The following is a 25,506-nucleotide window of genomic DNA, read 5'->3' as shown; positions in this document are numbered from 1 at the left end:
GCACTGTGGAGGGGGAGGGGTGATGGCCCCAGAAAATGAGATTCATTTTACATTCTAAAGTGCATCAAATTTAAAATAATATGTGTTCCTCAATCTAAAGAGGATTGAACCATAGCCTCGAGTCTAGAATGTGGATTTTTTGCCATCAACTGTATTGAAGCAGGAACTTTATACATTTTAAGAGTGAGGTTGTTTAGAGTCAGGAGCAATAAAGCAACAAAATCAGTTGCTTAACTGGCAGCTAAGGCATCCTCTTAAAACGCATAATCCTGTATCTAATATAGCTGCAGTGTCTAGTATCTGCCAAATCTGTGACCCTCACCACCAAGAAAAACAAAGACATTAGGTGTCTTACAGTACCTAGAGAATTTCCTTCTTTTTCAGGTAGTCCATTTGAGATCTAAACAAACCCCATTCGACTACCATCTGGTTCTCTTTTCTGATTATTACATTTCTATAACCCCTAGTTGTTGTCCAGGAAAACAGTTTGTGAAAACCTCAACCCTCAATGTATCAAAACCTCACATAATTTTGAATCTAGTCTTCTCTTAACCTCTGCCTAAGGTAGGCTAAAAACCTGTTTTGCTAAAGCATTCCTTTAGCCAGAGAGTGGTGAATCTGTGGAATTCATTGCTGCAGACAGCTGTGGAAGCCGTCATTGGGTACATTTAAAGTGGAGATTGATAGGTTCTTGATTAGTAAGGCCGTCAAAGCTATGGCAAGAAGGCGGGGGAGGAAGTGTGGGATTGAATGACAGAGCAGACTCGATGGGCTGAATGGCCCAATTCTGCTCCTATGTCTTACAGTCGTATGGTCTTGTATTAATTTCAGTTCCAATCTTGTCAGATAAATGAAGCTTCTCATCACTCTTACCTTCCCAGTAAGTTTGCCCAAGTGGCCTAATCCTGCTCCTATTTCTTATGCTCTCCCTCTCTCTGATGGCTACATCTATCCTATGGAGTGGTGCCTGAAAAAATGTACACATAGTACTCCACCAGAGGTCTAACCAGCATATAGGAAATGTTTAATATATTTCCATTGTGTTTGCATTCAATATCTCTATTTACAAAACCACTCATCTCCTCCTCAGCTTGACCTACCTTATTTAAATATATATGAATATGTACCTAAGGCCTGTCTGTTTCAAACCTTCCAATATGCTATTATCATTTAGAATATGTTGTTCTTCCCAATGTGCATCATTAAGTTCTTATTGGCACTCAGGTTAATTGCTCTGTCTACCTATATCACCAGTCTTTCTTAAGTCTGGCATCATCCCTGTCACTACTAATTATGTTACTAATTATGTTATCTCTAGTAGATTTCAATATTTTTTCTAATATTTCATTTTACTTGTACATTAAAATGTATTTAGCATATAAGTTCTGAAAAGTTTAATAATATTTAGTACAGGATTTTGAACACAGATGGAAATCTCCAGTGGTTCTTGGTGGCATGATCAGATGCCTTCTAGATAGACTATGTGTCTCAGGTCTAACAGTTTAAACCACCCAGTGCTGTGCTGAGATTGTGCTGCACCATTCAAGGTGCCATGCTATAGATACAGACAGACAGACATACTTTATTGATCCCGAGGGAAACTGGGTTTCATTACAGTAGCACCAACCAAGGATAGTGTAGAATAGTTGATGATATATCAAATGGATTCCTAAATAAAGTCATAAAGGAGACAACTGCTGCCACCAAATTATAATTTTGAAAAGAAAAGCAGTACATTTTTCCAAAATTACCCGAATAGAATGTAAGTTTACAAAGGCATACAGAAATATAAATTGGTATAGCGTAGACTAGTTCCTGTGGTTGAAGGATTTCTTTTGAGGATGTATTTACACTGGCCTGGAGAAGTGATTCAATAACACATGTAATATTCTGAGAGAGGGTAGTTACCGAGAAGCATTTTTCTCTGGTTAGAGAGACTCAAACTTGAGGATAGGGATTAAGATTAGGAATTGGCCATTTGGGATGATACCTTCAAGTTAATGAATTGTAACTCTTTGAAACTTACCCTTACTCATTTACTACTCAATCATTGATTAAATTGAAGTCTGGGATGGGACATTAAGGGATCACAGAACATACAGAATGGGTACTAAAGGGGACCTGAAGTTTAAGATCAGTCTTGATTTTACAGAATTGGTGGGTAGGTTCTGGTGACTAACTGGTCTATTCCAACTTCTTTCTTCTGTTCCTGCCCTTCAGATCATACTGATGGGGCACCGTTTTTCTTGAACATTGATTGTCATAGTTCCAACATCACTGTGATGTACACTGTTACAGGGGTTCCCAACCTTTTTTATGCCATGGAGCCATAGAACCAAAGGGTCTACATTGGGAGCCCCTGCTTTAAAAGGCCTTGAAGGGTGTTGTGGCATTTTATAAACTCTTTGCATTTCGTTTTAATCACAATTCTAACGTCGGCATAATAATTTTCCTGTAATTCTTTGGCTAACTTGGAGGGCTTGGAAGAGAGGGGAAAATTTTGAAGGGGACCTATTGGGTAAGTTTTTCAACAGGGGTGGCGGGTATATGGAATGAGCTGCTAGAGGAGGTGTTAGAGGCAAGGAGAATTAGTATGTATGTTTATTAAACACTTGAGTCAGGTTTAGAGATAAATGGGACTCACTCAGGAAAGCATGTTGGTTGACTTGGACAAGTTCAAATACAACTTTATTGTCATCAGCATTCATAAATAGAGTACAAATACTATGGAAATTAGTTGTTTTGCAGCAGTAACAGTGTATTCAAAGGACAAACATAAATTAGTTTAAACTTACATTAGCATAATTTATGTATAACGTATGCATATATACACTAAACAAAATAAACACAATGACACCTGTGCAAGTCTGGGAGGAAGAACAAAATATAAAGCCTAAGCTAGTGTTAAGATCTTTCAGGTCAGTTTAAGAACCTAATAGCAATGGGGAAGGAGCTGTTGTTAAACCTTGAGGTGAGGGTCTTCAGGCTCCTGTGCCTCCTGCCTAATGCAACATCGAGAAGAGAGTTTGGCCTAGTTAGTGGGGTCCTTGATGGTGGATGCTGCCTTCGTGAGACATCGCCTCTTGTAGATGTCCTTGAAGGTGGGAAGAGCCGTACCTGGATCTGTTTCAATTTGCCCATTCCACAACTGGTCAGCTGCAGATGCAATAGATCTGAATTTTCACTCTCTTCTGTACCAGCTGGGCAACAGAAACACATTATGTCAGGCAACACACACAAAATGCCGGTGGAACACAGCAGGCCAGGCAGCATCTATAAGGAGAAGCACTGTCGATGTTTCAGGCTGAGACCCTTCGTCAGGACTATGTCATATTCGTCATATGTCAGGCTGCTGGTTATTGACTACAGCTCTGTGTTCAACACAATCAACCCATTCAAACTGATCATCAGGTTTCAAGACATGGACCTCTGTAGCTCTCTCTGCAACTAGATTCTTAACTTCCTTATCAGCAGATTGGTAATGAGCTCTCCTCCTCAATGACTAACAATACATGTGCACCTTAAGGCAGTATGCTTAGCCCCCTGCTCTACTCTCTTTGCAGGTTGAGCAAGCTAGGGCTTTTCTCTTTGGAGTGAAGGAGGATGAGAGGTCGATAGAAGTGCACAAGATGATAAGTGGCATAGACAGAGTGGGCAGCCAGAGATATTCTTTTCCCAGGATGGAAATGGCTAATATGAGGTTTTAGTATTAAGTTTTGGAGGAATGTCAGAGGTAGGTTTTTACACAGAGAGTGGGAGGTGTGTGGAAGGCATTGCCAGATATATTAGAGACATTTAAGGAACCCTTAGATAGGCACATGGTTGAAAGATAAATGGAAGGGTATGTTTGAGGAATGTTTTAGATTGACCATACAGTAGGTTAAAGAGTCAGCACAACATTGTGAGCCGAACAGCCTGTACTGTGCTGTGTTGTTCTATGTTCTTCACATACGACTGCGTGGCTAAGCACAACTCCAAAGGCATACAGAAATTTGCTGACAACACCACTGTTGCTGAATGAATCACAAGCGGTGATGAGTCAGTGTGCAGGACACTTGGCTGAATGGTGCTGCATCAACAAGCTCTCACTTAACGCCGATGATGTTAAAGAACTGATTGTTTACTCAGGAAGGGTGAACATGTGCCAGTCTATATTGGTGGATTGGCTGTGGAGAGTGTCAGCAGTTTTGAAATCCTGGGTGTTAACACATAAGATGACATGCCCTTGGCCAAGAATGGCTCACCTTTTTAAGAACATGTGCCTAAATTGGTGATAATCTATTTAAAAAATGTCTCCTGTGCCATTGTAATTCTGAGCTGAGATTATCATTGATTAAGGAATTAGTAACAATAGTTATGAACTTTTTTCAAGAAAAAGGATGAGTCCTGTTGCTTATTTACATGTATTTATATGTTTTACGATTAATAAAAGTATAACAGAGAAATTGAAATAGAAAACCTCTTCAACTGCTTATTCCCATCCATAGATACTGCCTGACCTGCTGAGCTTCTCCAGCACATTTCCCTTAAACCATTCAGTTCTTGAACCAACCTGCACATACCAAATCACTCAGTAAGGCAACACTATGACCACTTCGTTCTGCATTGGATCATGTATTCTTATTTTGTTCCAATGGTGTTCTTTCTTGTATGATTTATGCTTGCTTTATGTTTTTCTCGTGTGAATATTTTGTCTTGAATGTTCTGTGCTTATAATACTACTACAAGTAAGTTTATCATTGCACCTGTATATTCTTGTGCATATGACAGTAAACCCGATTTTGACTTTGAATTGGCTGAATACACCACTGCTTGTAGCCTCTTGTGTTCCTGTGCTTTGAAGCTACTTTTGCAGATTTTGATGCAACCAGTCAAAATACTTTCCATTGTACATCTCAAGTAGTTTGCCAGAATCTTCGATGATATCTTAAAACTTCTAAGGGAGTACAAGCACCAGCGTATCATCATCATAGCTGTTTGTATATGCTGGGCTCAGGATGTTGACACCCAGGAACTTGAAGCTGTTCACTTTTTGCATTGCAGAACCTCAAATGAGAACTGGTGTGTGATTCTCCAAAATCCCCTCCCTAAAGTCCATGGTCATATCCTTGATCTTGCTGCTGACACCATGGTTGTGGGCAGAATTGTGGCTGGTCAGGCAGCATACAGGAATAGGTCAGTTGGATACATGCTGTTGAGTGCAAGGCTGTTGTTGACCTATTCCTGTATGCTGCCTGATCAGCCACAATTCTGCCCACAACCATGGTATCATCAGCAGCTTTTGAGATGAAGCTATGTTTAGGTGTGGAGAATTGAGCAGGGTGCTGAGCACACAGCCCTGAGGTGCCCCTGTATTGATGGTGGTGAGGAGAAGATGATACTTCTGATCCTCACTGATTATAGTCTCCCAGCGAGGAATCTGAGGATCCAATTGCAGAGCGAAGTACAGAGGCTCGGCTGTTGGTGATTGCTCAACTCATTGGCCTGTTTCTGTGGTTGTAGAACTCTGTGACTCCATGAAATTATCTGAAAAGATATTTTAAGATAATAATTAAAAATTAGAATTTGAGAAAATAAGAGAAGTCAGTGATGGGAAGCATTCCAATTTTCATAAATATTGATTTTGTTCCATGACCACTGGGCCCAGAATCAGTTTTGCACAGCTGTCCACTCCTGCTTCAAGCTGCTTGATTCGCTCTTATGTGTGGCACAATATAGTAGACAATTACACTTCCCACTGTTCAACAGGAATCATGAAATTCTGCTATTTTTGGCCTGTGCATTTCTAACTCTGGGTCATAAGGTGTTTGCTCTTGCTTTCTCTTCTTTGTGCTTGTGGCTAGGCCTGCTGAATGCATTTTTTTTTCGGTCAATGTGTCCTAACAAGTACTGGTTACTTTATAAAGCTTACAACATACCTGCTGTGAGTCACTCAGACCTGTACCTCATCAGACGATGCTGGACTACAGCACCTATTATACGGCAGTTTAGTAGTGCTGTATTAGGGGGCACCCATTCGTACATAAATTACAATACTAACAATGATCATGCTCTCCATTAGCTTAAGAATGTAGAACATTATAGCTCTTTGGCCCATAAAGTTGTGCCAACCTTTTAATATACTCTAAGATTACTGTGGTGGGTCTCAACAGCAAGAACGACAAGTCAGCTTACAGAGAGGAGGTGCAGCAGGCTAACAGACTGGTGCAGAGCCAACAACCTGTCTCTGAATGTGAGCAAAACAAAAGAGATGGTCGTTGACTTCAGAAGGGCACAGAGTGACCACTCCCCACTGAACATTGATTGCTCCTCTGTTGAGATAGTTAAAAACACCAAATTTCTTGTTCACCTGGTGGAGAATCTCACCTGGTCCCTCAACACCAGCTCCACAGCCAAGAAAGCCCAGCAGCGTCTCTACTTTCTGCGGAGGTTGAGAAAAGTCCATCTGCCACCTCCCATCCTCATCACATTCTACAGAGGATGTATCGAGAGCATCCTGAGCAGCTGCATCACTGCCTGGTTCGGGAATTGCACCGTCTCAGATTGCAAGATCCTGTAGCGAATAGTGAGGTCAGCTGAGAAGATCATCGGGGTCTCTCTTCCCGCCATTACAGACATTGACACTGCACACTGCACCCGCAAAGCTAACAGTATTGTGAAGGACCCCATGCACCCCTCACACAAACTCTTCTCCCTCCTGCCATCTGGCAAAAGGAACTGAAGCATTCGGGCTCTCACGACCAGACTGTGCAACAGTTCTTCCTCCAAGCCATCAGACTCCTCAATACTCAGAGTCTAGACTGACCATATAACCATATAACAATCACAGAATGGAAACAGGCCATCTCGGCCCTCCTAGTCCATGCCAAACTCTCAATCTCACCTAGTCCCACCTACCCGCACTCAGCCCATAACCCTCCACTCCTTTCCTGTCCATATACCTGACATCTACATCATTTATTATTATATTGTAATTTGTCTTCTACTGTGCCTATTGTCTTGTTTATTAATTATTGTACTGCAAAAGCAATGTTTTGTGCACTTTATGTAGTCCTGTGCAAGTCTGTAGTCTAGTGTAGTTTTATGTTGTTTTACATAGTCTAGTGTAGCCTTGTGTTGTCTCACATAGTCTAGTGTAGTTTTGTGTGGTTTCATGTAGCACCAGGGTCCTGGAGGAACGTTGTTTTGTTTTTACTGTGTACTGTACTGGCAGTTTATGGTCGAAAAGACAATAAACTTGACTTGATTGATCAAGCCTTTCCCTCCTAAATACAGCTCAAAGTGTCTCGTGCCCATGTGCCTAAGAGTATCACAAGCTTAGGTTTGGCAGGTTAGAGCCTTCTTTTTTCAAATAGAAGAACGTAATTAGTATGAACCACATTATTCTGTTTGAGTGATAATGATTGGAGATGTCGCTTTGCCACAACACACTACTGAGAAATCGAAAGTTTAAATTTTATCTATGATCTTGATTGTGCTGTATTTCTTAATGTCACCTAACCATGGGGCTCTATGCACTTGCCCACTCTCACCATTTTTGAAGATCACATACAGCCTCACGGAAACAGGAACTCCCAAGTTTAGCAGACTTTTTAACCTAACGTTGCAATAAGAAATAACGATGGGCTAAAACAGTGAAATTAAAAACAAAAATCCAATGGAAGCTAATTTTGCATTCTGAATTTGACCTTTTGTCAAAACGAAATCTCAAAGCAGGGTTTAAAAATTACAGTTACTGTCTAATAAGTATATAGGCGTAGTGCTGCCACCTACCGTTTTCACCAGTTAAAGTCAGCGCAATTCAGTACACTCAGTACGTGTATGTCAGTTTCTCGTTTTAATTTTTTCTATATGCGCTTACGTACAAATAGTTGAAACTCGCATGTAAATTAGCATACTATACCATGTCAGTAACTTTTTTGCCGGTAAAAATATGCAGAGCGTATTTGTTTAGATCAGCGTCCTATTGAATATGGACTAGTTTATCGGATATTAATTTGAATCTACCAACGGGACTAGATCTTAATGTTACTTTCTGCGAAAATGAAAATCTTCACAATTCTTATCAACTTTGAAAATAAGTTATTTCTATCAATATTTCGTATTCCTACTCCCGGTTCAGCACAAACCCTTTTTGTGTGTCGAGCACCCTGTGTTTCATCCTACATCAGTCAATACGGTAGAAGGAGGTCTACAGAGAAAGCATTTGACGCGCCTCCTTTTGCCATGCCCAACCCACTTAATGTGCTTCTCATGCTGCCTAACGTTCATACGTTTCTCCTATACGGGTGGAAATAGAGAATAAAATCTGCAAGCAGCTAATTTGATGCGCTTAGCGGGTTTTATTTATGTTGTAATAAATTGCTTAAATTAATATTATTACAGAACGGGCTTCTCTGGACCGATCTGTATATTAAGGAGTAGATTTACACGCAGGTGTAGATGAAAAAACTCCTTAACGTCCAGCATTTTGTGCGTGTTCCTTAACCTCTGAAATTCGCTGAAGTGAAGCTGTAGCATCTCATTTTAAGCGCTCGATTTTGTGTCAATTTCACGAAACTTAGCACTCACTGGTGGTCGGGTGTAAGCCGGAGCGAACGAGGGAAGCAGGCACACACACAGAGTGAGAGAGAGGCGGGGGGCGGGGGGAGAGGGAGAATAGTATCGCTCAAGATCGAGTTGATTCGTGTCTGAGTCGGTAAGTCGGGCAAATGCCAGTCTGGGGAGAGGGAGAGACATAATGCAGCTTTAATTTAATGCTGGAGGGTGGAGGGAGGCGGAGGGGTGGGGGAAGGGGGGAAAGTACATTAGCAGCCATGCCCCCTTTAAGTTGCTAGTGTACACTCGAATGAGGTCAGTCACGCCGTTTCTCATTGCACGCGCCGCGGGGCCGACCGCCAATCCGGTGGCGCGTGGGCGGAGCGGGGCCCTGGAAGCGTTGGAAACAGACGCGGTCTGGGCGAAAGGCGCCCGCCGATTGGCTGGAACCCGGACACCTTTAACTCGACGTCACAATGGCTGGGACTGGATAAGAAGGCGAATCGAGTTCGCGTCTGGTTTAAGCAGCAGACACAAGTTTTTTATATAACACAGTCTTCCCGCATGGTCAGAGGGGGAAGGTTGTGCCAAAGTATATACACATTTTATTACAAGAAACCAGGTTCTTTTCTGCGAACGCGAGGAGCAGCTTGTAAAGCACAGCGGCTTTTGCAATTAACAGAAAAAAGTGCAAGCTAGCCAAACTGCTACAGTATAAAAGCCTTTTTCCCTCAGTGCCCATAGAGCAACAATATATTTTAGAAAAAGATCATGGTGCAGCAAACGAACAACGCAGAGAACACGGAAGCAGTGCTTGCCGGAGAGTCCACCGACTCCGGCGCTTCCGATCTGGGCATAGCTTGCTCACCAGCGGCGGACTCCGTGGCATCGGATGGAGAGAAAACGGACGAGCCAAACTGGTGCAAGACCGCCAGTGGGCACATCAAGAGACCCATGAACGCGTTTATGGTGTGGTCGCAGATCGAGAGGAGGAAAATCATGGAACAGTCCCCGGACATGCACAACGCGGAGATCTCGAAGCGCTTGGGGAAGCGCTGGAAGTTACTGAAAGACAGTGATAAGATCCCCTTTATCCGTGAAGCCGAAAGATTGCGCCTGAAACACATGGCGGACTATCCCGATTATAAATACAGGCCGAGAAAGAAGGCAAAAAGTACAAGCAGCAAACCGGGAGAGAAAAGCGAGAAAATCAACACTAAACCCTCGGCTAAAAAGAACAGTAGCAGCAATAGTAGCATTAGCAAGTCCAGCAAAACGCACAAGATCATCTTGGGCTCGCTCACCAAGACTCCGACCATTCACCAGCATCCGCAGTCAGGCACCACTACTTCAAACACAAACACTAGCAGCCCACACTCGATTTACAAAGCGCGGACGAGCCCCGCTTCCAAGCACCTTGTAGATAAGAAACTGAAAGAGAGGCGGTCGTTCGGGGGCCAGGGCAGTATCTCTTCAGCCGCCGTACCAGCCAGCCCGACCCTCAGTTGTTCAGCCGAGCCCAACGACCCGGTCAGTTTCTATGAAGATCTGGCGGGTGGGACAGGGGTGCGGGTCCCCGATTCGCCAGTAAGTCAGCGCAAACACCCAGGCAATTTAAGGTCGATTTCACCGGCGCCCTCCACGACCCACTCCTGTTCCTCTTCGTCTCTGGCCTCGTCTTCCGACGAAGAGTTCGAGGACGACCTTATGGACCTTAGTTCAAGCCCCACTTTCGAGAGCATGACACTGGGCAACTTGAGTTCGTCTCTGGACAGAGATTTGGAGTTTAATTTTGAGCAGGAATCGGCGTCTCACTTTGAGTTCCCAGATTACTGCACGCCAGAGGTGAGCGAAATGATTTCAGGGGACTGGCTGGAATCAAGTATTTCAAATCTTGTGTTCACGTATTAAAGAGCGGCAAGTGAAAGAAACTGACTTGCTCTTTTATCTTGGAGGGAAATAAGGGATCGTGAATTAAAGTAATTGTGATCCAAGTGCTGTAAAATTGCGTGATCGTAATGTCCGATCGCAAGCCTTCAGCGGAGAAAAAAAAAATCAAACAAATCTGCCGATGTGTTTTAGGAGGGACTGATATTCCGCTGAAAAAATGCCGAGTCTCGAGTCTGGATTGAAAAGGAAAACCTGAAATTGATTTGCACGTACGGGAGAGGACACGGGCTTCGCTTTAGGACAGGTCGTTTCAAACTGTGGAAAGAAATCGCCAAACAATTCGTATTGGTACAGACATATAGACATAGGCGAAGACGTGAGATCTATACGCGAAGAGAGCGTTTCATAGAAGAATAACCGTGTTGGATTACTGTATATCGTTGGGTTCATAGCATGTTGTACTGTACTTCCCAGATTCTGTACAGACTGAAACAGTCAAAATTGTTAGGACGAGTTAACAAGATAGATGGCGCTCTGTATGATTCCTACCAAGTCACCAGCTTTTTTCCCTCTATCATTAACGCAACTCAAATCTCCGCCGGACTGCATTTTCTGGACCAAATTTCCTCAAAAGTTCCATATTCCACAAATTCTACAAAACAAAATGAACTTCTTGTCACCGATGTTTCATCCTCGTATTGTTTTGTTTCCCTTGTAAATGTAATCAAAAACCATTTTATATGGATGTATTTATACTGGCCAAACATTTTGACTTTTTTTTCGTAGGCCTGTTAATTACCTGCACCGTTTTATCTCCTTCACTGAAGGGCTAGAGTTAAACTTTTAATTTTATATTTAAATGTAGACTTTGACACTTTTAAAAAAGACAGAGAAAGATGAGACGTTTGATTATTTTCTCAGTGTATTTTTGTAAAAAATATAAAGGGGGTGTTAATCGGTGTTTATCGCTGTTTGAATTTCCTGATCATGAACAAAGAGGCTGATATCACAATGTTGCCTCTTTTTTTTGTATTTTCACATGTTTACACACTTCAATCTGCAAGTTTTGTAACGTAAGGCTGCAGTTACCTTTATGTCGGCATCGCGGCTGTTTTTGACGTTAAAACTGGCAACGTCCCTTCCTGTCTATTATAGCTGATATGTCTCCTTTATAGTATTTAAACGGGAAACGATTTGGACACTTCTACCTTGAAACAGGTGACCTTAAAGCTTCCTTTACACTTTGTATTGGCTCCAAGTAAGCAAAAATTAGCGAAATGTAATGGGGGTAACCAGGATATTGTACAATCCAAGCCTCCTAAGGGTGAGCACCAACGTAAATTACAAGGGATGCCGCACATTAATGTGGAGTTCCTTAAATGGCGCTTAACCACTGGATATCAAACATTGATTTGAGTTCGCTACACAATATTGTGTTTCTCATTCTGTAATAATAACTAGTATTAATTCTTATTACTTGTCGGCAAAATATTATTGTTTTTTGGCATGAAGCTAGCTTATATAATTCCAAAATCAGGTATAGCTGTTGTGGGGGTTTATTGAAGGGAAGGGGTTTGGAAAAAAGTGCGAACGCCTTTGTATATTTAAATCTGTATTATACAAACATGAGACTGTGTTTCTTGTCTGTGTCCAAAATGACCGCGACAGGCATTAAGGCAGCAACCATGAAAACAAGAATCTTGGTAGCTGCCTGATTTAGTTTTTTTTAAATCTTTTATTATTTTAACTATTTTTTTATTTTCACTCATCCTGTGCAATATGCTGTGTATAGTCTGTCAGATCATGCCTCAACACAACTTTTTTTAAAAAAAGAACATTCATGCCAGCTAATCGTGTCAAGTCACTGCCTGTCAGATTGTTGATAAACTCTTGTAAATAGTTCTTTGAGAGTAAGAGAGTGAGAGAGAGAAGGAAATAAAATCAGCTGGAACTGAACCCTAACCACTGAGTCCCTGTTTTAATGCAGAGAACTAGGGTGCGGGTGGAGGGAAGAAGCGCCAATCTGCTAAACGCCGTTTTACGTACACTAAACGTGTACACGCACTTAGCGTGACGAAAAAAGATTCTAAAAAGTCATTCCAAACACTAAGAACTTAGCTAGCAAAAATAAGGTTCCAAGAACCGAAAGAGGAAGCACTGTCTATGTTTATGTGTGTATGAGGGGGAGGGGGGGCAAAACAAGTAAAAATTGTTAATTTTCACGTTATTTCTTGTCAATTTCGAAATAAACAAGCCACACATCTCTCTATGTTGTCTGACTGGTGTCTTTAACTCTTGCGGCATAGAGAAGGATCTTTTGAAAAGGATTAGGTAAAAAAAACTGGAATCTTAACTAGCAAACGTCCCACCAGATATAAACGAGGTCTCATAAACAGTCTTTGTGCCCGCCACATCTCACCCCTGTATATCTCCCGCTTTCAAGTACGAACACATCTCTCCCTTCTCTTGTACTGGACCTGAACTCAAAAGATTCAAGATAGGAGCTCACTTGGAAGCATTTGATGTCAGTTTCCCAACCGGAGGTTTTCAAATCCTGTAAATTTAAATACTCACTTCGGTTATGAATGCGGCTTGATTTCCCCAGGAAGTACGCGATTAGACAGTTGGGAGGCGTGGGGGGAGGGGAGATTGTATCGTCTGGACCAGAAAGAGGTAATGCAGTGTGAACAACGTGTGGTCTGTGCAGTGCAACTGGATATAGGGCTATTCATAAAGCTTCACAATAAGCTTCCAACTACGGGGGCCGGAGGATTTCACTGCCCTGTAGCATGTTACCGCGAACTGCTTCAGCATTTTGACAGCAGTTCTTTTTTTTTGTATTTATAACATTTTTATTGAAAGTTAGCTAAACGTTTTACATTTTAACTGTGCAATTGGACGTTGACAAAAAAAAGAATAATGTAGCGTCTAAGTTTTTCCACATCTTAAAGCTATTAAGGTATATTTGAACCCAATCGGCCTGAGGTTGGTGAGCCCTTCCCCCAACTCCGTTCTCTCGTCACACAATCCATTACAAAAAAGCCGTCACACCTCTTTGCAATTGGGTGTCAGGGACTCTGGTACACGGACGTTAAAACCTTCTGAGCGAAGCAACAAGCAGCAGTTGGCGAATTAATTATAAGGGCGGGGCGGGGTGTCCTGGAGAGGTAAACGGGAGAGGCTGGTTTTTCCTGAGTTGGGAATTGCGAGGGCGAGCAGTATCCATTTTCAACTCCTCTGTCCCTAACAGACTTAAGCAGAACGACCAGTAATCAGTTCAAAAGAATTACTGGCAAAGTTTTGTCTCGCAAGAAACCATAACCGAGTGGGAAAAATTGCGATTTCGTTACTTTTTGATAAAGGTTTGTTTTATTTTAGCGATTGCAGTTGCAGGTCAAATCTTTATTGACAAAACATTGAGTAGTTCACCCGCCTAGATTGCTGAGGCAGACCCCTATAAAACAGCCATAAAGCGATCATGTTGGCTACTTATGACTTTCTGAAGACCGCCTTTTTTTCAGACGATGCGCAATGTTTCAAGAATTGATGTCTAAATTACCATGAAATAATAGTTACTGTGTTTGTTAATATAAAGAAAATGGCGACTTACTTTTAGCGCGGGGGATGAACCTTTGGTTGCATTCAAAAAACTGTGAATAACAAAAGGATCAGAATTATAAGGACTATATGATTTTCAATTTTGTCTAACGAAAGGCCTGTAAATCAGTGACATTGTTCACACCAAGCTTTTAGCTGCTGGAGAAAAGGACGCTACTAATGTAAACTTGTGGGTATTGTCACGGTTTCGTACTAGTCCCCATTAAGCAAACGGTTTGCCGAAACGGCAGCCATCTCTTAAGAAGGCAAGAGAATCAGCAATGGCGACCTTTCTACGTACATTTGGAGGTAGCAGAAAGCATAGCCCCGTTCTATTCAGCCAGTTAGCAAATGAGAATGTAACATTGCGGACATTCCGAAATAACATAGCCTTATTTACAAACACGATGAAGTGAACCCACCCAGTCTCTTTACAGAAATGTCAGAATCTAAAATTTCAAATTGCCCATGTCATCTGGAGACTTCTTGATATAAAGTTGTAATCGAATGCACTTTAAGACACAGCACGTACATTTCACTAAAACATTCAAGCCTTGATATCTCACAAATATCGGCATGATTAGGGGCTGACTTTAAGCAGCGATTTTTCCCTGTGACTCCTTAATGTGGAAAATTAGAGGAAAACACAATTTCTTGTGGAATTGATAGAATCTAATTTATTTTCCCTCTTATTCTGAGCAGAGGGCCATTAAAGCAGTCTTTATTTATAACGTTAAGATTAACATAAATTGTAGCCTTACTTGCGCCTGGTGAAAGGCCCATTGCAGTTACTGAAAAGCCACAGTATTGTTTAAGACTACCTTTAGATACATATTCTCTAGCCTTAGACTTAGGTCTTGTTTAGAGTGAGAAGCTGCAATCTTATTCAGAATTTGCTTTCAGATCAGTAGAAATTGCAGGTGTGGGTAATAGGAAAATTGCCTTAGAATTCAGAAAACAGTATATCTAGTTTAGCTGTAATTAATTTAGGGATGGTGATGTGAACTTAGGTTGTGAAAAGCTGAAGTTTTGTAGAGGGTTAACATTGTATGCTTTTGTTGTATCTTGTTTGGGTTTACAGTTGGGAGAAGAATTAAACTTTAAACTTTGTATTAGGCCTTTTTTAGGGTTATCGTTAATCTCGCATGGGTTTAAATTTAAGAGGAACTGCAGTTGTTAAACAGGTTCAGTTTACTGTAGCATCTTAACTAGTTTCTGCTTCAACTTTATGGTTTGTTCTTGGTTTAGGTTTAGGATTGGGAGAGTCTATTTGTGGCTATTACTGGTTTAAATTCAGTGCTAAGAATGTTTGTAAACAATGTGTTGTGCCTGTAAAGAAAGTGTTGGGGTAAAATCATGCTTAGAGTTCTATTGTTTGAAAGTTAGATTACGCCTAAGTGAAAGCAAACTGTAGTATTTTGAAGGGATTGCAGTTAACAGAGTGAAAACGATTTATAATATAAGGCTGCCAGAATGAGCAGTTTTGAATACATAGTAATACAATAATTAACGATGAAAGGAAAGAAAGGTTATGATACATGTATGTGGCACAATCCTACATATTGATTTTAAATTTATGAATAAAATAACTCAACATTTTAAGAAGCAGGGTAATACATGGAAGTCTAATAATCTCAAAGTGATTTTTTTGCATCCATTGGTATCTTAAATTTTACAAACCACAGTGCACCATTAGTAATATTGATTATCTCAAATATTCTGGAGAGGCTTGAGATTTGTGTTTAATGCACGTGCAACATCGATGCAGAATAAATATACCAGACAGAGGCTGCAGATGATGGAATCTAGTGCGAAAACAAGTGCTGGAGGAGCTCAGTGTGTCAAGCAGCATCTATGAGAGGAACATAATTTCTTAAGTTTCCAGGCCAGTCTTTACATAAAGTCATCCCTTGCAGAATGCAAAATGTCACTGTGTTAGACCGGTCCCATTTTTTCCTCAAAGCTTTTCTGCGTCTATCAAACTAGAACCCTTGGATATCTTGATCCTTGTAATTAAGAGCATCCCATTATTTCAAATTCAAGCTCTGCCGGGAAATGCTCAGAAATGGTTTTCTTTGTATAGTTTTCGCACTGTCTCCGCAACTGGACTGGATTTGCCTTACTTGCTTTTCTCAACTTTCTCAATCTTGGCGAAAAGGAGCATTTTCTCTGTCCACCACCTCACTCCCCACTCCCGCGCTGTCAGTATACAACTTCGTAGTGCGTTGGGATGTGCATGGCATTTGGCATTGGGAGTGTAGTGTTACGATGAAAATTTGTAGATGAATTTGTTCTATTTGTAAACTGTGCGGGTCCGGGATCTGAAATGTTTGGTTAAAAACAAACACAATAAAGATAAAAATACATATTTGCGGATAGTTTATAAATTTCGAAAAGGCGAATGTCAGATTAATTTATTGAACGCATTCTTTGTGAATAAGTAAGCAATTAAAGTTACATGTGCTGCAATAACGTTCATATTTTATTGATGCATTTCAATCACGGCTAATATCTGTGTCTTTCTTTCCAGCATCCCGAGGTCCGGGCCTCCCTGCACCGGTTTCCCCTCGTGCTCTCTGGTGCGGGAACGTAGGGGTACGGCAGCTGCAGCACCCTGCTTCTGAAACCATTGTTGCTGCTGTCAGACGAAGCTGGCACGGTGATGAATGACACTCGGTATCCCAATCCAAAATGGTTCCAGCACCCACCGCGCAGAAGTGAAATGGCTCTTTCAAGGTCAAACATTAAATACTCTGCATGGGTGACGTTGTAAACTAGACTTCCTCATTCTGCACAGCTGTCTGCGCCCTTTGTTATGTTCTATCAAACCATCGCTCCATAATATCTCGTCGCTTGTCCAGTTGGGAATACCATGTCTCGTCCCTACCTAGACGTTAGAACAATTGGCACCAGTTTTTCGTGCGCTAACTTGCACATTCAATTAACCTGGTTTAGATCGCGTTTGTGATTATTTCCGGGTGAAATCCTGTCCTTCTAGTAAATTCGGAATAAAAGCAAAATACTGGAAGTAGTCAGCAGGCCAGGCTGCAATGGCAAAAAGAGGAATAACTGAACGTTTCTGGTCGACGACCTTCTGTCAAAGCTGAGAGAAGCGGCTCGGTTTTTCGTTGCAGAGATGACAGGGAAAGGACAGATAGGATTCCGGCAGCAGAGTGGAGCCGCGGTTGCTGTGGCGTTAAATTTGATGAAACCATTTGGTAGACAGATCAATGCGCATATCTTATAGGGAACGCGCGCGCGCCCTCACACACAGACAAACAAAACAAAAGAATGTATAAACACCCTGCAAGACAGCAGTAGCAAATTTACTCGGGTACTTCTGTGAGCAAGTCATCCTGATGTGCCAAATGTTTTCCTTCTTGCCATCAGTTGTGCAGCTAATGACGCCCCAAGACACGCATTTGCTCCCTTACCAACATGAACTGGAGCTTTTGGCTTCAGTCTATGATATTCACTAAGTTGTACACTAAGCGAGTTGTACACGTTCGGAGCTCCTGAAAGGGTGGTATCGGCAGAAACCCTCATTTAAACAGTACTTGACAAGTCTTGTTCTGCAATGTAATGAATCTGGTTCTGGACGGCAGCTAATTTTCGATCATCTGCGCACTAAATTGCTTGTTTGTACATTTTATTTTCTCTCTATATATTTCTATACACACCAGAGTCACACGCCACGACCCTGCGTCGCTATTCATTTCACAGGTGAGGGATACTTTTAGCACAGTACTCAGGGCAGACGATTGCATAGGGGGGCGGCCACACTCGCAGAGAAGAGACCCTTCCCCCATTTCTGTCTTTGTGGCTGTCTTGGGGGGTATTTCTTTAAATCCTGGCTCTCTCCAAAGTGTCTTTCTTAGCTCTGACAGAAGCTCCCGTCAGGAATTGCACAAGTCCTGTTTTGGTGCATAATTCAAGGTGCTGTTTATGTTTTTGACTAATTTCATGTTGTATGTGATGTTATTACTATTTGCCCAAATGGTATCGGGGTTGTTCAGTTTCAAGTTACTCTAAGCTGTTTGACACGTTACAATCTCACTTTCATTTTGACATATCTCTTATTGGCTGGGTTTTCTTGTTTAAAGTTTTATTTGCATAAATCTGTTCACGAATTGTCCTGAGAACCGATGACCCTTCGCCCCTGAATTCCCAGACGGAGGTCAAGTGGGAGGTCCCCAACCCATTTAAGCTTGGAAAATGAATCAGGCCGAGCTTGTCCGGAGATTCGTATCGTCTTACGTTTCAATTCGAGGAGATTCTGAGAAGGACAAAACGCTTTTTTTTTCCAAGTCTTTAAAGATTTTCAAACGATAACCATATTGTAGCAAGGACATAGCCACGGAGCCTGCTTATTATTCAAAAACAGTTGGCACGAAGCTGCTGAAATCGCACTTTCAACTCTATTACATGGCATTGTGACTCGGGTGTGGACGTTCTCTCAAAGGGAACTGGGAGCGATCTGGTTAGATTCAGCAGAACCGCAGCTGTGTGCTGATTCAAACCACTTGAGGACTGTGTAGCCGCCAAGTAGCTCGTTAAAAGTATTATTGTGCGTGTCTGTGGAACGCCTATTCAATAAACAGAATAAACCTCCTTTATTTAAAAGGCCAGTTACTGGGCTTAAGATAAAGCTCCTTCCCCACAGTCTTGGCACGAAATGAACATGCCAAATATATATTTGATCCAGTGTGTGTGAGTTTGTAACAGGAGGATATATGGAGGATGGAGGGATGTGTAGGGAGGAGGGATTACATCACTGTCAACTTTGAACTGGTTCCACAATCTATGGACTCACTTTCAATGACTCTATAACACATCCTCAGTTTGTTTGTTTATCTGTCTGTCTATCTATCTATCTATCTATCTATCTATCTATCTATCTATTATTTACACAGTATGTCTTTTTTTTCATTGGATGTTTGTATTATTTGTGTGCTGTGGTTAATTCATTCAGTTGTACTTCTCAGTTCTGCTGTGGATGCCTGCAAGAAAATTAAGCTCAGGGTGACTCTGATAATAAATTACTTTGACTTTAACTCTGCGTGAAAAAGTTGACCCTCAAATCCCTTTTAAGTCTTTACACACTTAGTCTAAATCTACTCACTGTCCCCCCCCCCCCCCCCCCCCCGTCTTCCTATATCCTTCAGTTCCATTGCACTCTCCAGTGTCTTACATTCATAGCTAAAGCCCTACGCTGGTTTGACTTTCCAGAATGCACCATCTCACACTAGTCTGCACTGATATCCATTTGCCACCCTTTGAACATAATCTTCTCCACCATCTTCAACACCACAGAACCCAACATCAGCCTCCATTCCAAAAAAAAAACAACCTCTAACCACCACTCCGAGCCAAGTTTGAATCCACCTCACCAGCTCTCCCTGGATTCGATGGGACCCATCTTTTCAGACTGGCCTACCATGCAGGACCTAATCTACAAACAAAAGGGGTAAAATGTCTGGGAGCTTTCCAAAAATGCGATATAAAAGAGGATTTGTTCCGCTGTCTGCTTCACGCTTCTTCAATAGCAGTGAAATCCGAATAGGGCAGATTATATGGGCAAGGCCGTGTGTGTACGAGGCACGAAATTATAATTAACCTTAGTGCCTGTGTGATAAAATATCTGCGTAGCAATTGTTTAACCCCCAGGAAAGGCACGGACCAAGGTCAAGTATGTTTGTCTTCCGGTACTGGGAAAGATAAGGGGTTCATACCTATTGAACATTATCACATTCACTTTCAAACCATCCGGTCCATTTACCGGTGAAAGTCCACGAGAGGATTTGGAATAAAAGAAGCTGGAAACTGAAGAGCGTTGTTCGTCTTGATGCCGAAATCAAGCACGTTTTATTTCCATAATACTAACCTCAGGGGCACATCAGGTCCGTCTTTAAAATGAGTACAACCCCGATATTAACTAACTGAGCCTCGTCTCCACCTGTGGTGACGCTTCCGTGTTGCCACGCACACCTCTGCCTCGCTTGCCTTAATCTTCAACTAACTAGCTTCGGCTTTAATTCCCACTCTAAGCAGGAGCAACCCCCACGACAAGTTGACTTGGTGGCGGGAATTCTGATACCTCCACGAGCATGCTGTCTCTTGTCCCACAGCGTTTTTTTTGGAATAGTTGAAACAAAGGACAGCTTTTATTGGGGGGGGGGGATGGGTGCGGGGGAAGGATCTGTGCGACCAGTTTGCGCCATGGTATGGACACGTTTACCCAGTTTGTGAAAATTTCGTGGGAGCACAGTGACCAAATGGTGGAAAAGTATAGATATTTATTGTGCTTTCGCTCATATTTATGGGAATCTTTATGCCGCCACGCTAAGACTGCGTTGAGAACATTTTTTTTCCCTAAGACTGGATGGAGTCCAGCTTTTCATGCTTTTGAGCGGTGAAGATGGGGATCTGAGCGGATCGCTCACTAAACATTGCAATCCACGCCAGTGATTTCCCCAGTCTTACGATTTTATTTGGAAGCCATCGAGTGGGCGTGTTGTATGTAAGATTCTTTTAGAGAGCAACGTTGAACTCCATGTTCCATGCTCCCCCCCCCCACCCCCACCCCGGACATACAGTACGCTTCAAGGTGAAATCTTTGCAAATCAATGAAGATAAATGCAGAGTGAGACTAATGGGGTCACTCGATTTGAACAGTTGTCACTTGACGTGCTAAGTCTGCACGTGAAATTTTACGATTTTGAGGGGAGAATTAAAGCGTTAGGTAGGACACACGCTTAACAAAAATGACTGCCTATCACAGACTGAGATGAAGTTCAAAAAAGTGGGCTAATAATATACTTCAGTACGGCAAAGAGAAATGCTCAAATGTTCCGGATTATTTTAATAAAGAAATACGATAATTAAAATGAAATAATAAATCTATTGTCTACTACAGTAGTCACCAAAATTTAACACATGGTTAGTGCGATCGTGCAAGATGCGAATGTGTAACCGAATGTCCAAAAAAACACATCAAGGTAATTGGAGTGCAGATGTCTTTCCGCTGACTCTTCCCTTTTTGTCAGCGAGAGACCATATCGTCGGCATCTTCACAAGGTGCAGTCAAATCGCAATCACCTCGTCGTCTGCTGACTGCGTGGTATAAAGAACAAGTCCGTTGACCAATGGAGGAGGCACTTGGATTTGAAATTAACGCAACACATTTACCAACGGTAGAAACGCTTGAATCGATAATGATAACAGTATATCGTGTTTATTCCGTTCTACTTATGATCTCCCCTTCTATTGGATTATATTTACATGTCAACATACGTTTCTGTAAATGCACCTTGTTGTTGGGAGACGGCCGTCTTGTGTGGTGAGGAAAGGTGCTGCTATTTGATGAGGGGAGTTTTATTGCATCCAGAGTCGCTGTTTTGACTAAATTACCCCGAATTGGAGATAGATGTGCAATCACTCGGATTAAACGGACTGTTAAATTCAATTGGCCAGCAACAAACCATCGCCAAACTCCCGTCTTCCCCACCCTGCGATCAGCTGAGATGAGAATTGATTCAAGCCAATAACTCTGACATGATTGAAGGTTTGTGCAAAAAGGTAGGCAAAGGATTTAAAGATTGTACACTTGAGTAATCCATGCAGAGCTAGTCAATTTATCAACTTTGCCTTCACCTCCACCTTGTCTTCACGTTTATTTGGCCATTTTCTGACACCTCTCCCCGCTTTCTCGATCTCTTTGTCTCCATCTCCGGAGACAAACTATCTACTGATACAACACCATAAAATAGGAGCAGAATTAGAATATTCGGCCCATTTTGATTGATTTATTATCTCTCTCAACCCCATTCTTCCGTCTTCTCGTAACCTTTGAGATAATTAATAATGAAGAACTTTTTAACCTCTGCTTTATACCCACCCAGTGATGTGGCCTCCACAAATTACTGTGGCGATGATTTCTATAGATTCTCCACCCTCTGGCTAAATAAATTCCTCCTCATCCCAGTTCCAAACTGACGTCCCTCTATTCTTTTACACTTTATAACCCTACTGGCTCTCATATCTATCTTGACTTTACCTCTTTCCACCCTGTTACTTGTAAAATAATAAATTCCTTTCCCCAGTTCCGCAGTCTCTGGCGCCCCTGTTCTCAGAATGAGTCTTTCCTTTCTATAACATCTAAGATGTCTTCCTTCCTTCCTCCAAGAACGAGATCTTTCTTCCTTCACCATAGATGCAGACCTCGGCCGCATCTCCTTCATCTCCCAGACATCCGCCTTCACCTCTTCTTCCCGCCACCTCTACAGAGATAGGTGTCCTTGTCCTTACGTAACCTCTCGAGCACACCATTCTCAATAACGTTTGCCATCCACAACGCGACCCTACCACTAATCATATCTTTCTCTCTACCTCCTCCCCCTCTACTTTCCACAGAGATCGCTCTGCAGGCGAATCTCTTGTCTACTTATTCTTCCTCACTGATCACCCTTCTGGCAGTTATCCCGTAAAGTCAGATAAGTGCTACACCTGCCCCTATACTCCTCGCTCAGCACCATTCATGGGCGGAAACAGTCCTTCCAGGTGAGGCGACAATTCACCTGCGAGCCTGTCAGAGTCATCAGGTGCTGGTCGTGTTCTCTCTCTGCGTCGGTGGGAACCAACGTAAAAGTTTCGCCGAGTATCTTCGCTCCGTCCTTTACAAAGAGCAATATTTTCCAGTGGGTATTCTTGTCAATTTGACTTCCCATTCCCTTCCGACGTGTCGTTTCATGACATCCTCGATGAGGCCAAATTTAGGCTGGAGGAACAACACCTCATATTCTGGGTAGCCTCCAGCCTGATTTCATGCACATCGATTTCTCTAACTTTCGCTAAGTTCCCCCCACCCGTCACTTTTTTCCCATTCCTTATTTTGGCTCTCCTCTTACCCCTTCCTTTCTCCTCACCTGCCCATCATCTCCCTCTGGTGCCCGTCCTCCTTCCCCTTCTCCCATAGTCCGCTGTCCTTCCTATCAGGGTCCTCCTTCATTCAGCCCATCACCTTCTAGCTTCTAACCCCAAGCCATCTCCGCCTCTCCGAGTTCCACCTATTACCGGCCAGCTTGTACTCCTCTCCCCAACTTTTTAACTTGACTTCTTCTCCCTTCTTTTCCAGTCCGGAAACGTCGATTGTTTATTTATCTCCGCAGATGCTGCCTGACATCTTTGTCCACCGGGCAGTGGTCAGCACGGAACACCCTGCAGACACTGCGAGGGAAGTTGGGTCGAGTTTAAAGAAGCGAGTTGGTTCTCTGAGCAGACTATACAGAGCATCTGACAGTACGCCTTACCGCCAGACCTCAGCAAATGGCCATCCCAGCACGCCCGAAAATCACTCACACTGCGCGCAGCCCTCCAGAGGTAGTCACGCGTGACAGAGGACTCTCGGATCTATGGTCTGTTCCCAGCCACACACTCACAGACGGACATCATCTGCTGCTGGAATATCATCTACTCGGCGACAGACGCCCTTTGCTCTGTCCGAAACTTGGCTGGTCTGTCAGCATATCGAGATTCGGTGGACGGAATGCTGTTGACTGGCATATTCCTGGTTACGCACAGGGAGACGCACTGTAGCTTGGTGTAGCCATCGCGAGGGCTAGGTGAGAGAGGACTACGGTCCTCTACTGGGCAGGGAGGAGCCGGGTTGGATGAGGAAGCCCTTCGATTATTGTAAAAGTCACATGAGGGCAGCGGTGCGACTGGTTATAAACAAAGTAACTTAATACTAAACGCATGTTTACGAATAAAATAATGAAAATAGCTTTGCACGGTTTATTCTGGTATTTTCTTTTACTATTAATTAAGTTCATTTTGTTTAAGAAAATATGCATGTGGTGCAAATTATCTCTCCAACAAAGCAAAAATAATTGGTTCCTAACTCCAGGTATCAGTTCAAAAAAACTTGGGTTTCATTTCGGGTGCTGATTACCCGCAGACAACGCGCAGCCGGTAGGGAGAGGTGGACAGCTTATAATTAATTAGTCTGGCGGGAATCGAGCCTGTAAAAAGGTGGAACAACATCGAGAATAACCGCGAATAAAGAAATTTTATTAGTTTAACAATGCAAATACGTATAAGAAGCTAGACAGATACGCGTGGGAGCAATGGAATTCCGATTACCAGCGTTGGACATGGGGCGTGTGAAGGAAGAGCACGCCTTTGGTTGGAATACTTCATTCCTGTTAGGTAAATTCAATGCAAAATGTGTCCATTGATAGTCGACTTTTAATATCGCTTCATCATCATCATCGCAATGATGATCAAAGAAACTGAAGGTTTATCGAATTCGTCCCCTTAGACCATAAAATAGGAGTAGAACTGGGCCGTTCGGTCCGCTACGAAATGCATCATTACCTTGCTACACGAAGCGTTTTTCTTTCGACAAGAATGGGATTGCAGGACATTAGTCGGGTTTGATATCGGTGGACTGCATATTGTGGATCCGGAATCGAATTATGAAAACGTGGCTTGTATTAACTTACATTCTCAGCCATGTCGAACCACTTGCAGATAACAACCGAACTGTTGATAAGTGTAAGATTGAATATCCATCACTTAGCGATTTTGCATTTCACGAGGTGCCTTTATTTTTAGAATAGTTCATAAAAAAATTGAATAGCACACAGCGTATAATGGTGTGTGCCATCAAGTACAGCAATGTAGGAGCTACGGTCTTTTTTAATCTCTGAGGCGGATCTAAAAATAATTAATTTCGCTGTCCAACATTGACACCAACAATATAAAGGCAAATATTATTTCACGTGATGGGACATAATCTGCCAATTTACAGTATATATTTTTTACATCTTCTTGACATTCTTCTCATCCGACTACTGATTAGGCGTTTGGTCACCAATCCAGCCTCCGCAACAGGTTCGTGCATAGAAAGAAAATAGATCTGAAACGCATCAGTATATACTCAGCTTGCTTCTTGACGCACGGAGTTAAGAATATACCTGAGGTTATTTGATCCGCTGGGCACTACTCAACGTAAAGTCAATGTCAGCCAATGCGTTGGAATTAGTGTGGAGTGTACACCACAGCAATGAAGATGCGTTGACCTTTGGCCTCCTCCCCTTGTGCTAAGATGAGGCCACCCTCAGGGTGGAGGACATTATATTCCGTCTGGGTACCCCCCCCCCCCCAACCTGATGGCATGAGTATCAATTTCTCCTTCCAGTGAGCAAATTCCTCTGTTCCTCACTCTGACCTTTCACTTCTTCTTACTTGCCTATTAATTCTCCTTGGGTCCCCTCCTCATCCTCTTTCTCCTATTATCCATGCTGCTTTCCTATCAGCTTCTTTCTTCTCCAGCCCTTCACCTTTCCCACCTGCCTGGCTTCACCTATTTCCTTCTTTCCCCTCCTCCCACCTTTTTATTCTGGCATCTTCCCCCTTCCTTTTCAGTCATGAAGAAGTGTCTCAGCTTGAAAGGTTGACTTTTACTCTCTTCCATAGATG

The 25,506-nt window shown here is 42.5% G+C and overlaps 1 protein-coding gene and 1 long non-coding RNA gene across 4 annotated transcripts; one reads left to right on the top strand and one right to left on the bottom strand.

Annotated features, from left to right (window-relative positions):
• Positions 1-2,671: 2,671 nt before the first annotated feature.
• LOC132378507 (uncharacterized) lies at positions 2,672-13,117 on the bottom strand. Its single transcript, XR_009507066.1, has 2 exons — positions 13,003-13,117; positions 2,672-5,526 (listed from the first exon to the last, which is right to left on the bottom strand). It is a non-coding gene; the product is annotated as an uncharacterized LOC132378507 (long non-coding RNA).
• sox4b (SRY-box transcription factor 4b) lies at positions 8,802-23,763 on the top strand. 3 transcript variants are annotated; one of them, XR_009507064.1, is made up of 3 exons: positions 8,802-10,383; positions 16,556-16,761; positions 23,193-23,763. XR_009507064.1 is itself a non-coding variant. In XM_059945455.1 (2 exons), the coding sequence occupies exons 1-2, from the start codon at positions 9,310-9,312 to the stop codon at positions 16,616-16,618; spliced, it is 1,137 nt and encodes a 378-aa protein (XP_059801438.1). In that variant the 5' UTR covers positions 8,802-9,309; the 3' UTR covers positions 16,619-19,122. The 3 variants fall into 3 exon arrangements, 1 of the variants encoding a protein (XP_059801438.1); XM_059945455.1 differs by lacking the exon at positions 23,193-23,763 and having other exon boundaries at positions 16,556-19,122; XR_009507065.1 differs by lacking the exons at positions 8,802-10,383; positions 23,193-23,763 and adding an exon at positions 13,586-13,790 and having other exon boundaries at positions 16,556-19,137.
• Positions 23,764-25,506: the final 1,743 nt, after the last annotated feature.

This window comes from Hypanus sabinus, chromosome 20 (assembly GCF_030144855.1).
Source record: "Hypanus sabinus isolate sHypSab1 chromosome 20, sHypSab1.hap1, whole genome shotgun sequence".
Lineage (NCBI taxonomy): Eukaryota > Metazoa > Chordata > Chondrichthyes > Myliobatiformes > Dasyatidae > Hypanus > Hypanus sabinus.
Note: the sequence above shows the minus strand (reverse complement) of the source record. Positions and strands in the feature narration are given on the sequence as shown.

Excerpts from the sequence above, each read along its gene's own strand:
- sox4b (XM_059945455.1), top strand. The coding sequence starts at position 9,310 with ATGGTGCAGCAAACGAACAACGCAGAGAACACGGAAGCAGTGCTTGCC. Across the intron at positions 10,384-16,555 it reads CAGATTACTGCACGCCAGAG|CATCCCGAGGTCCGGGCCTC; the intron begins GTGAGCGAAATG and ends CTTTCTTTCCAG.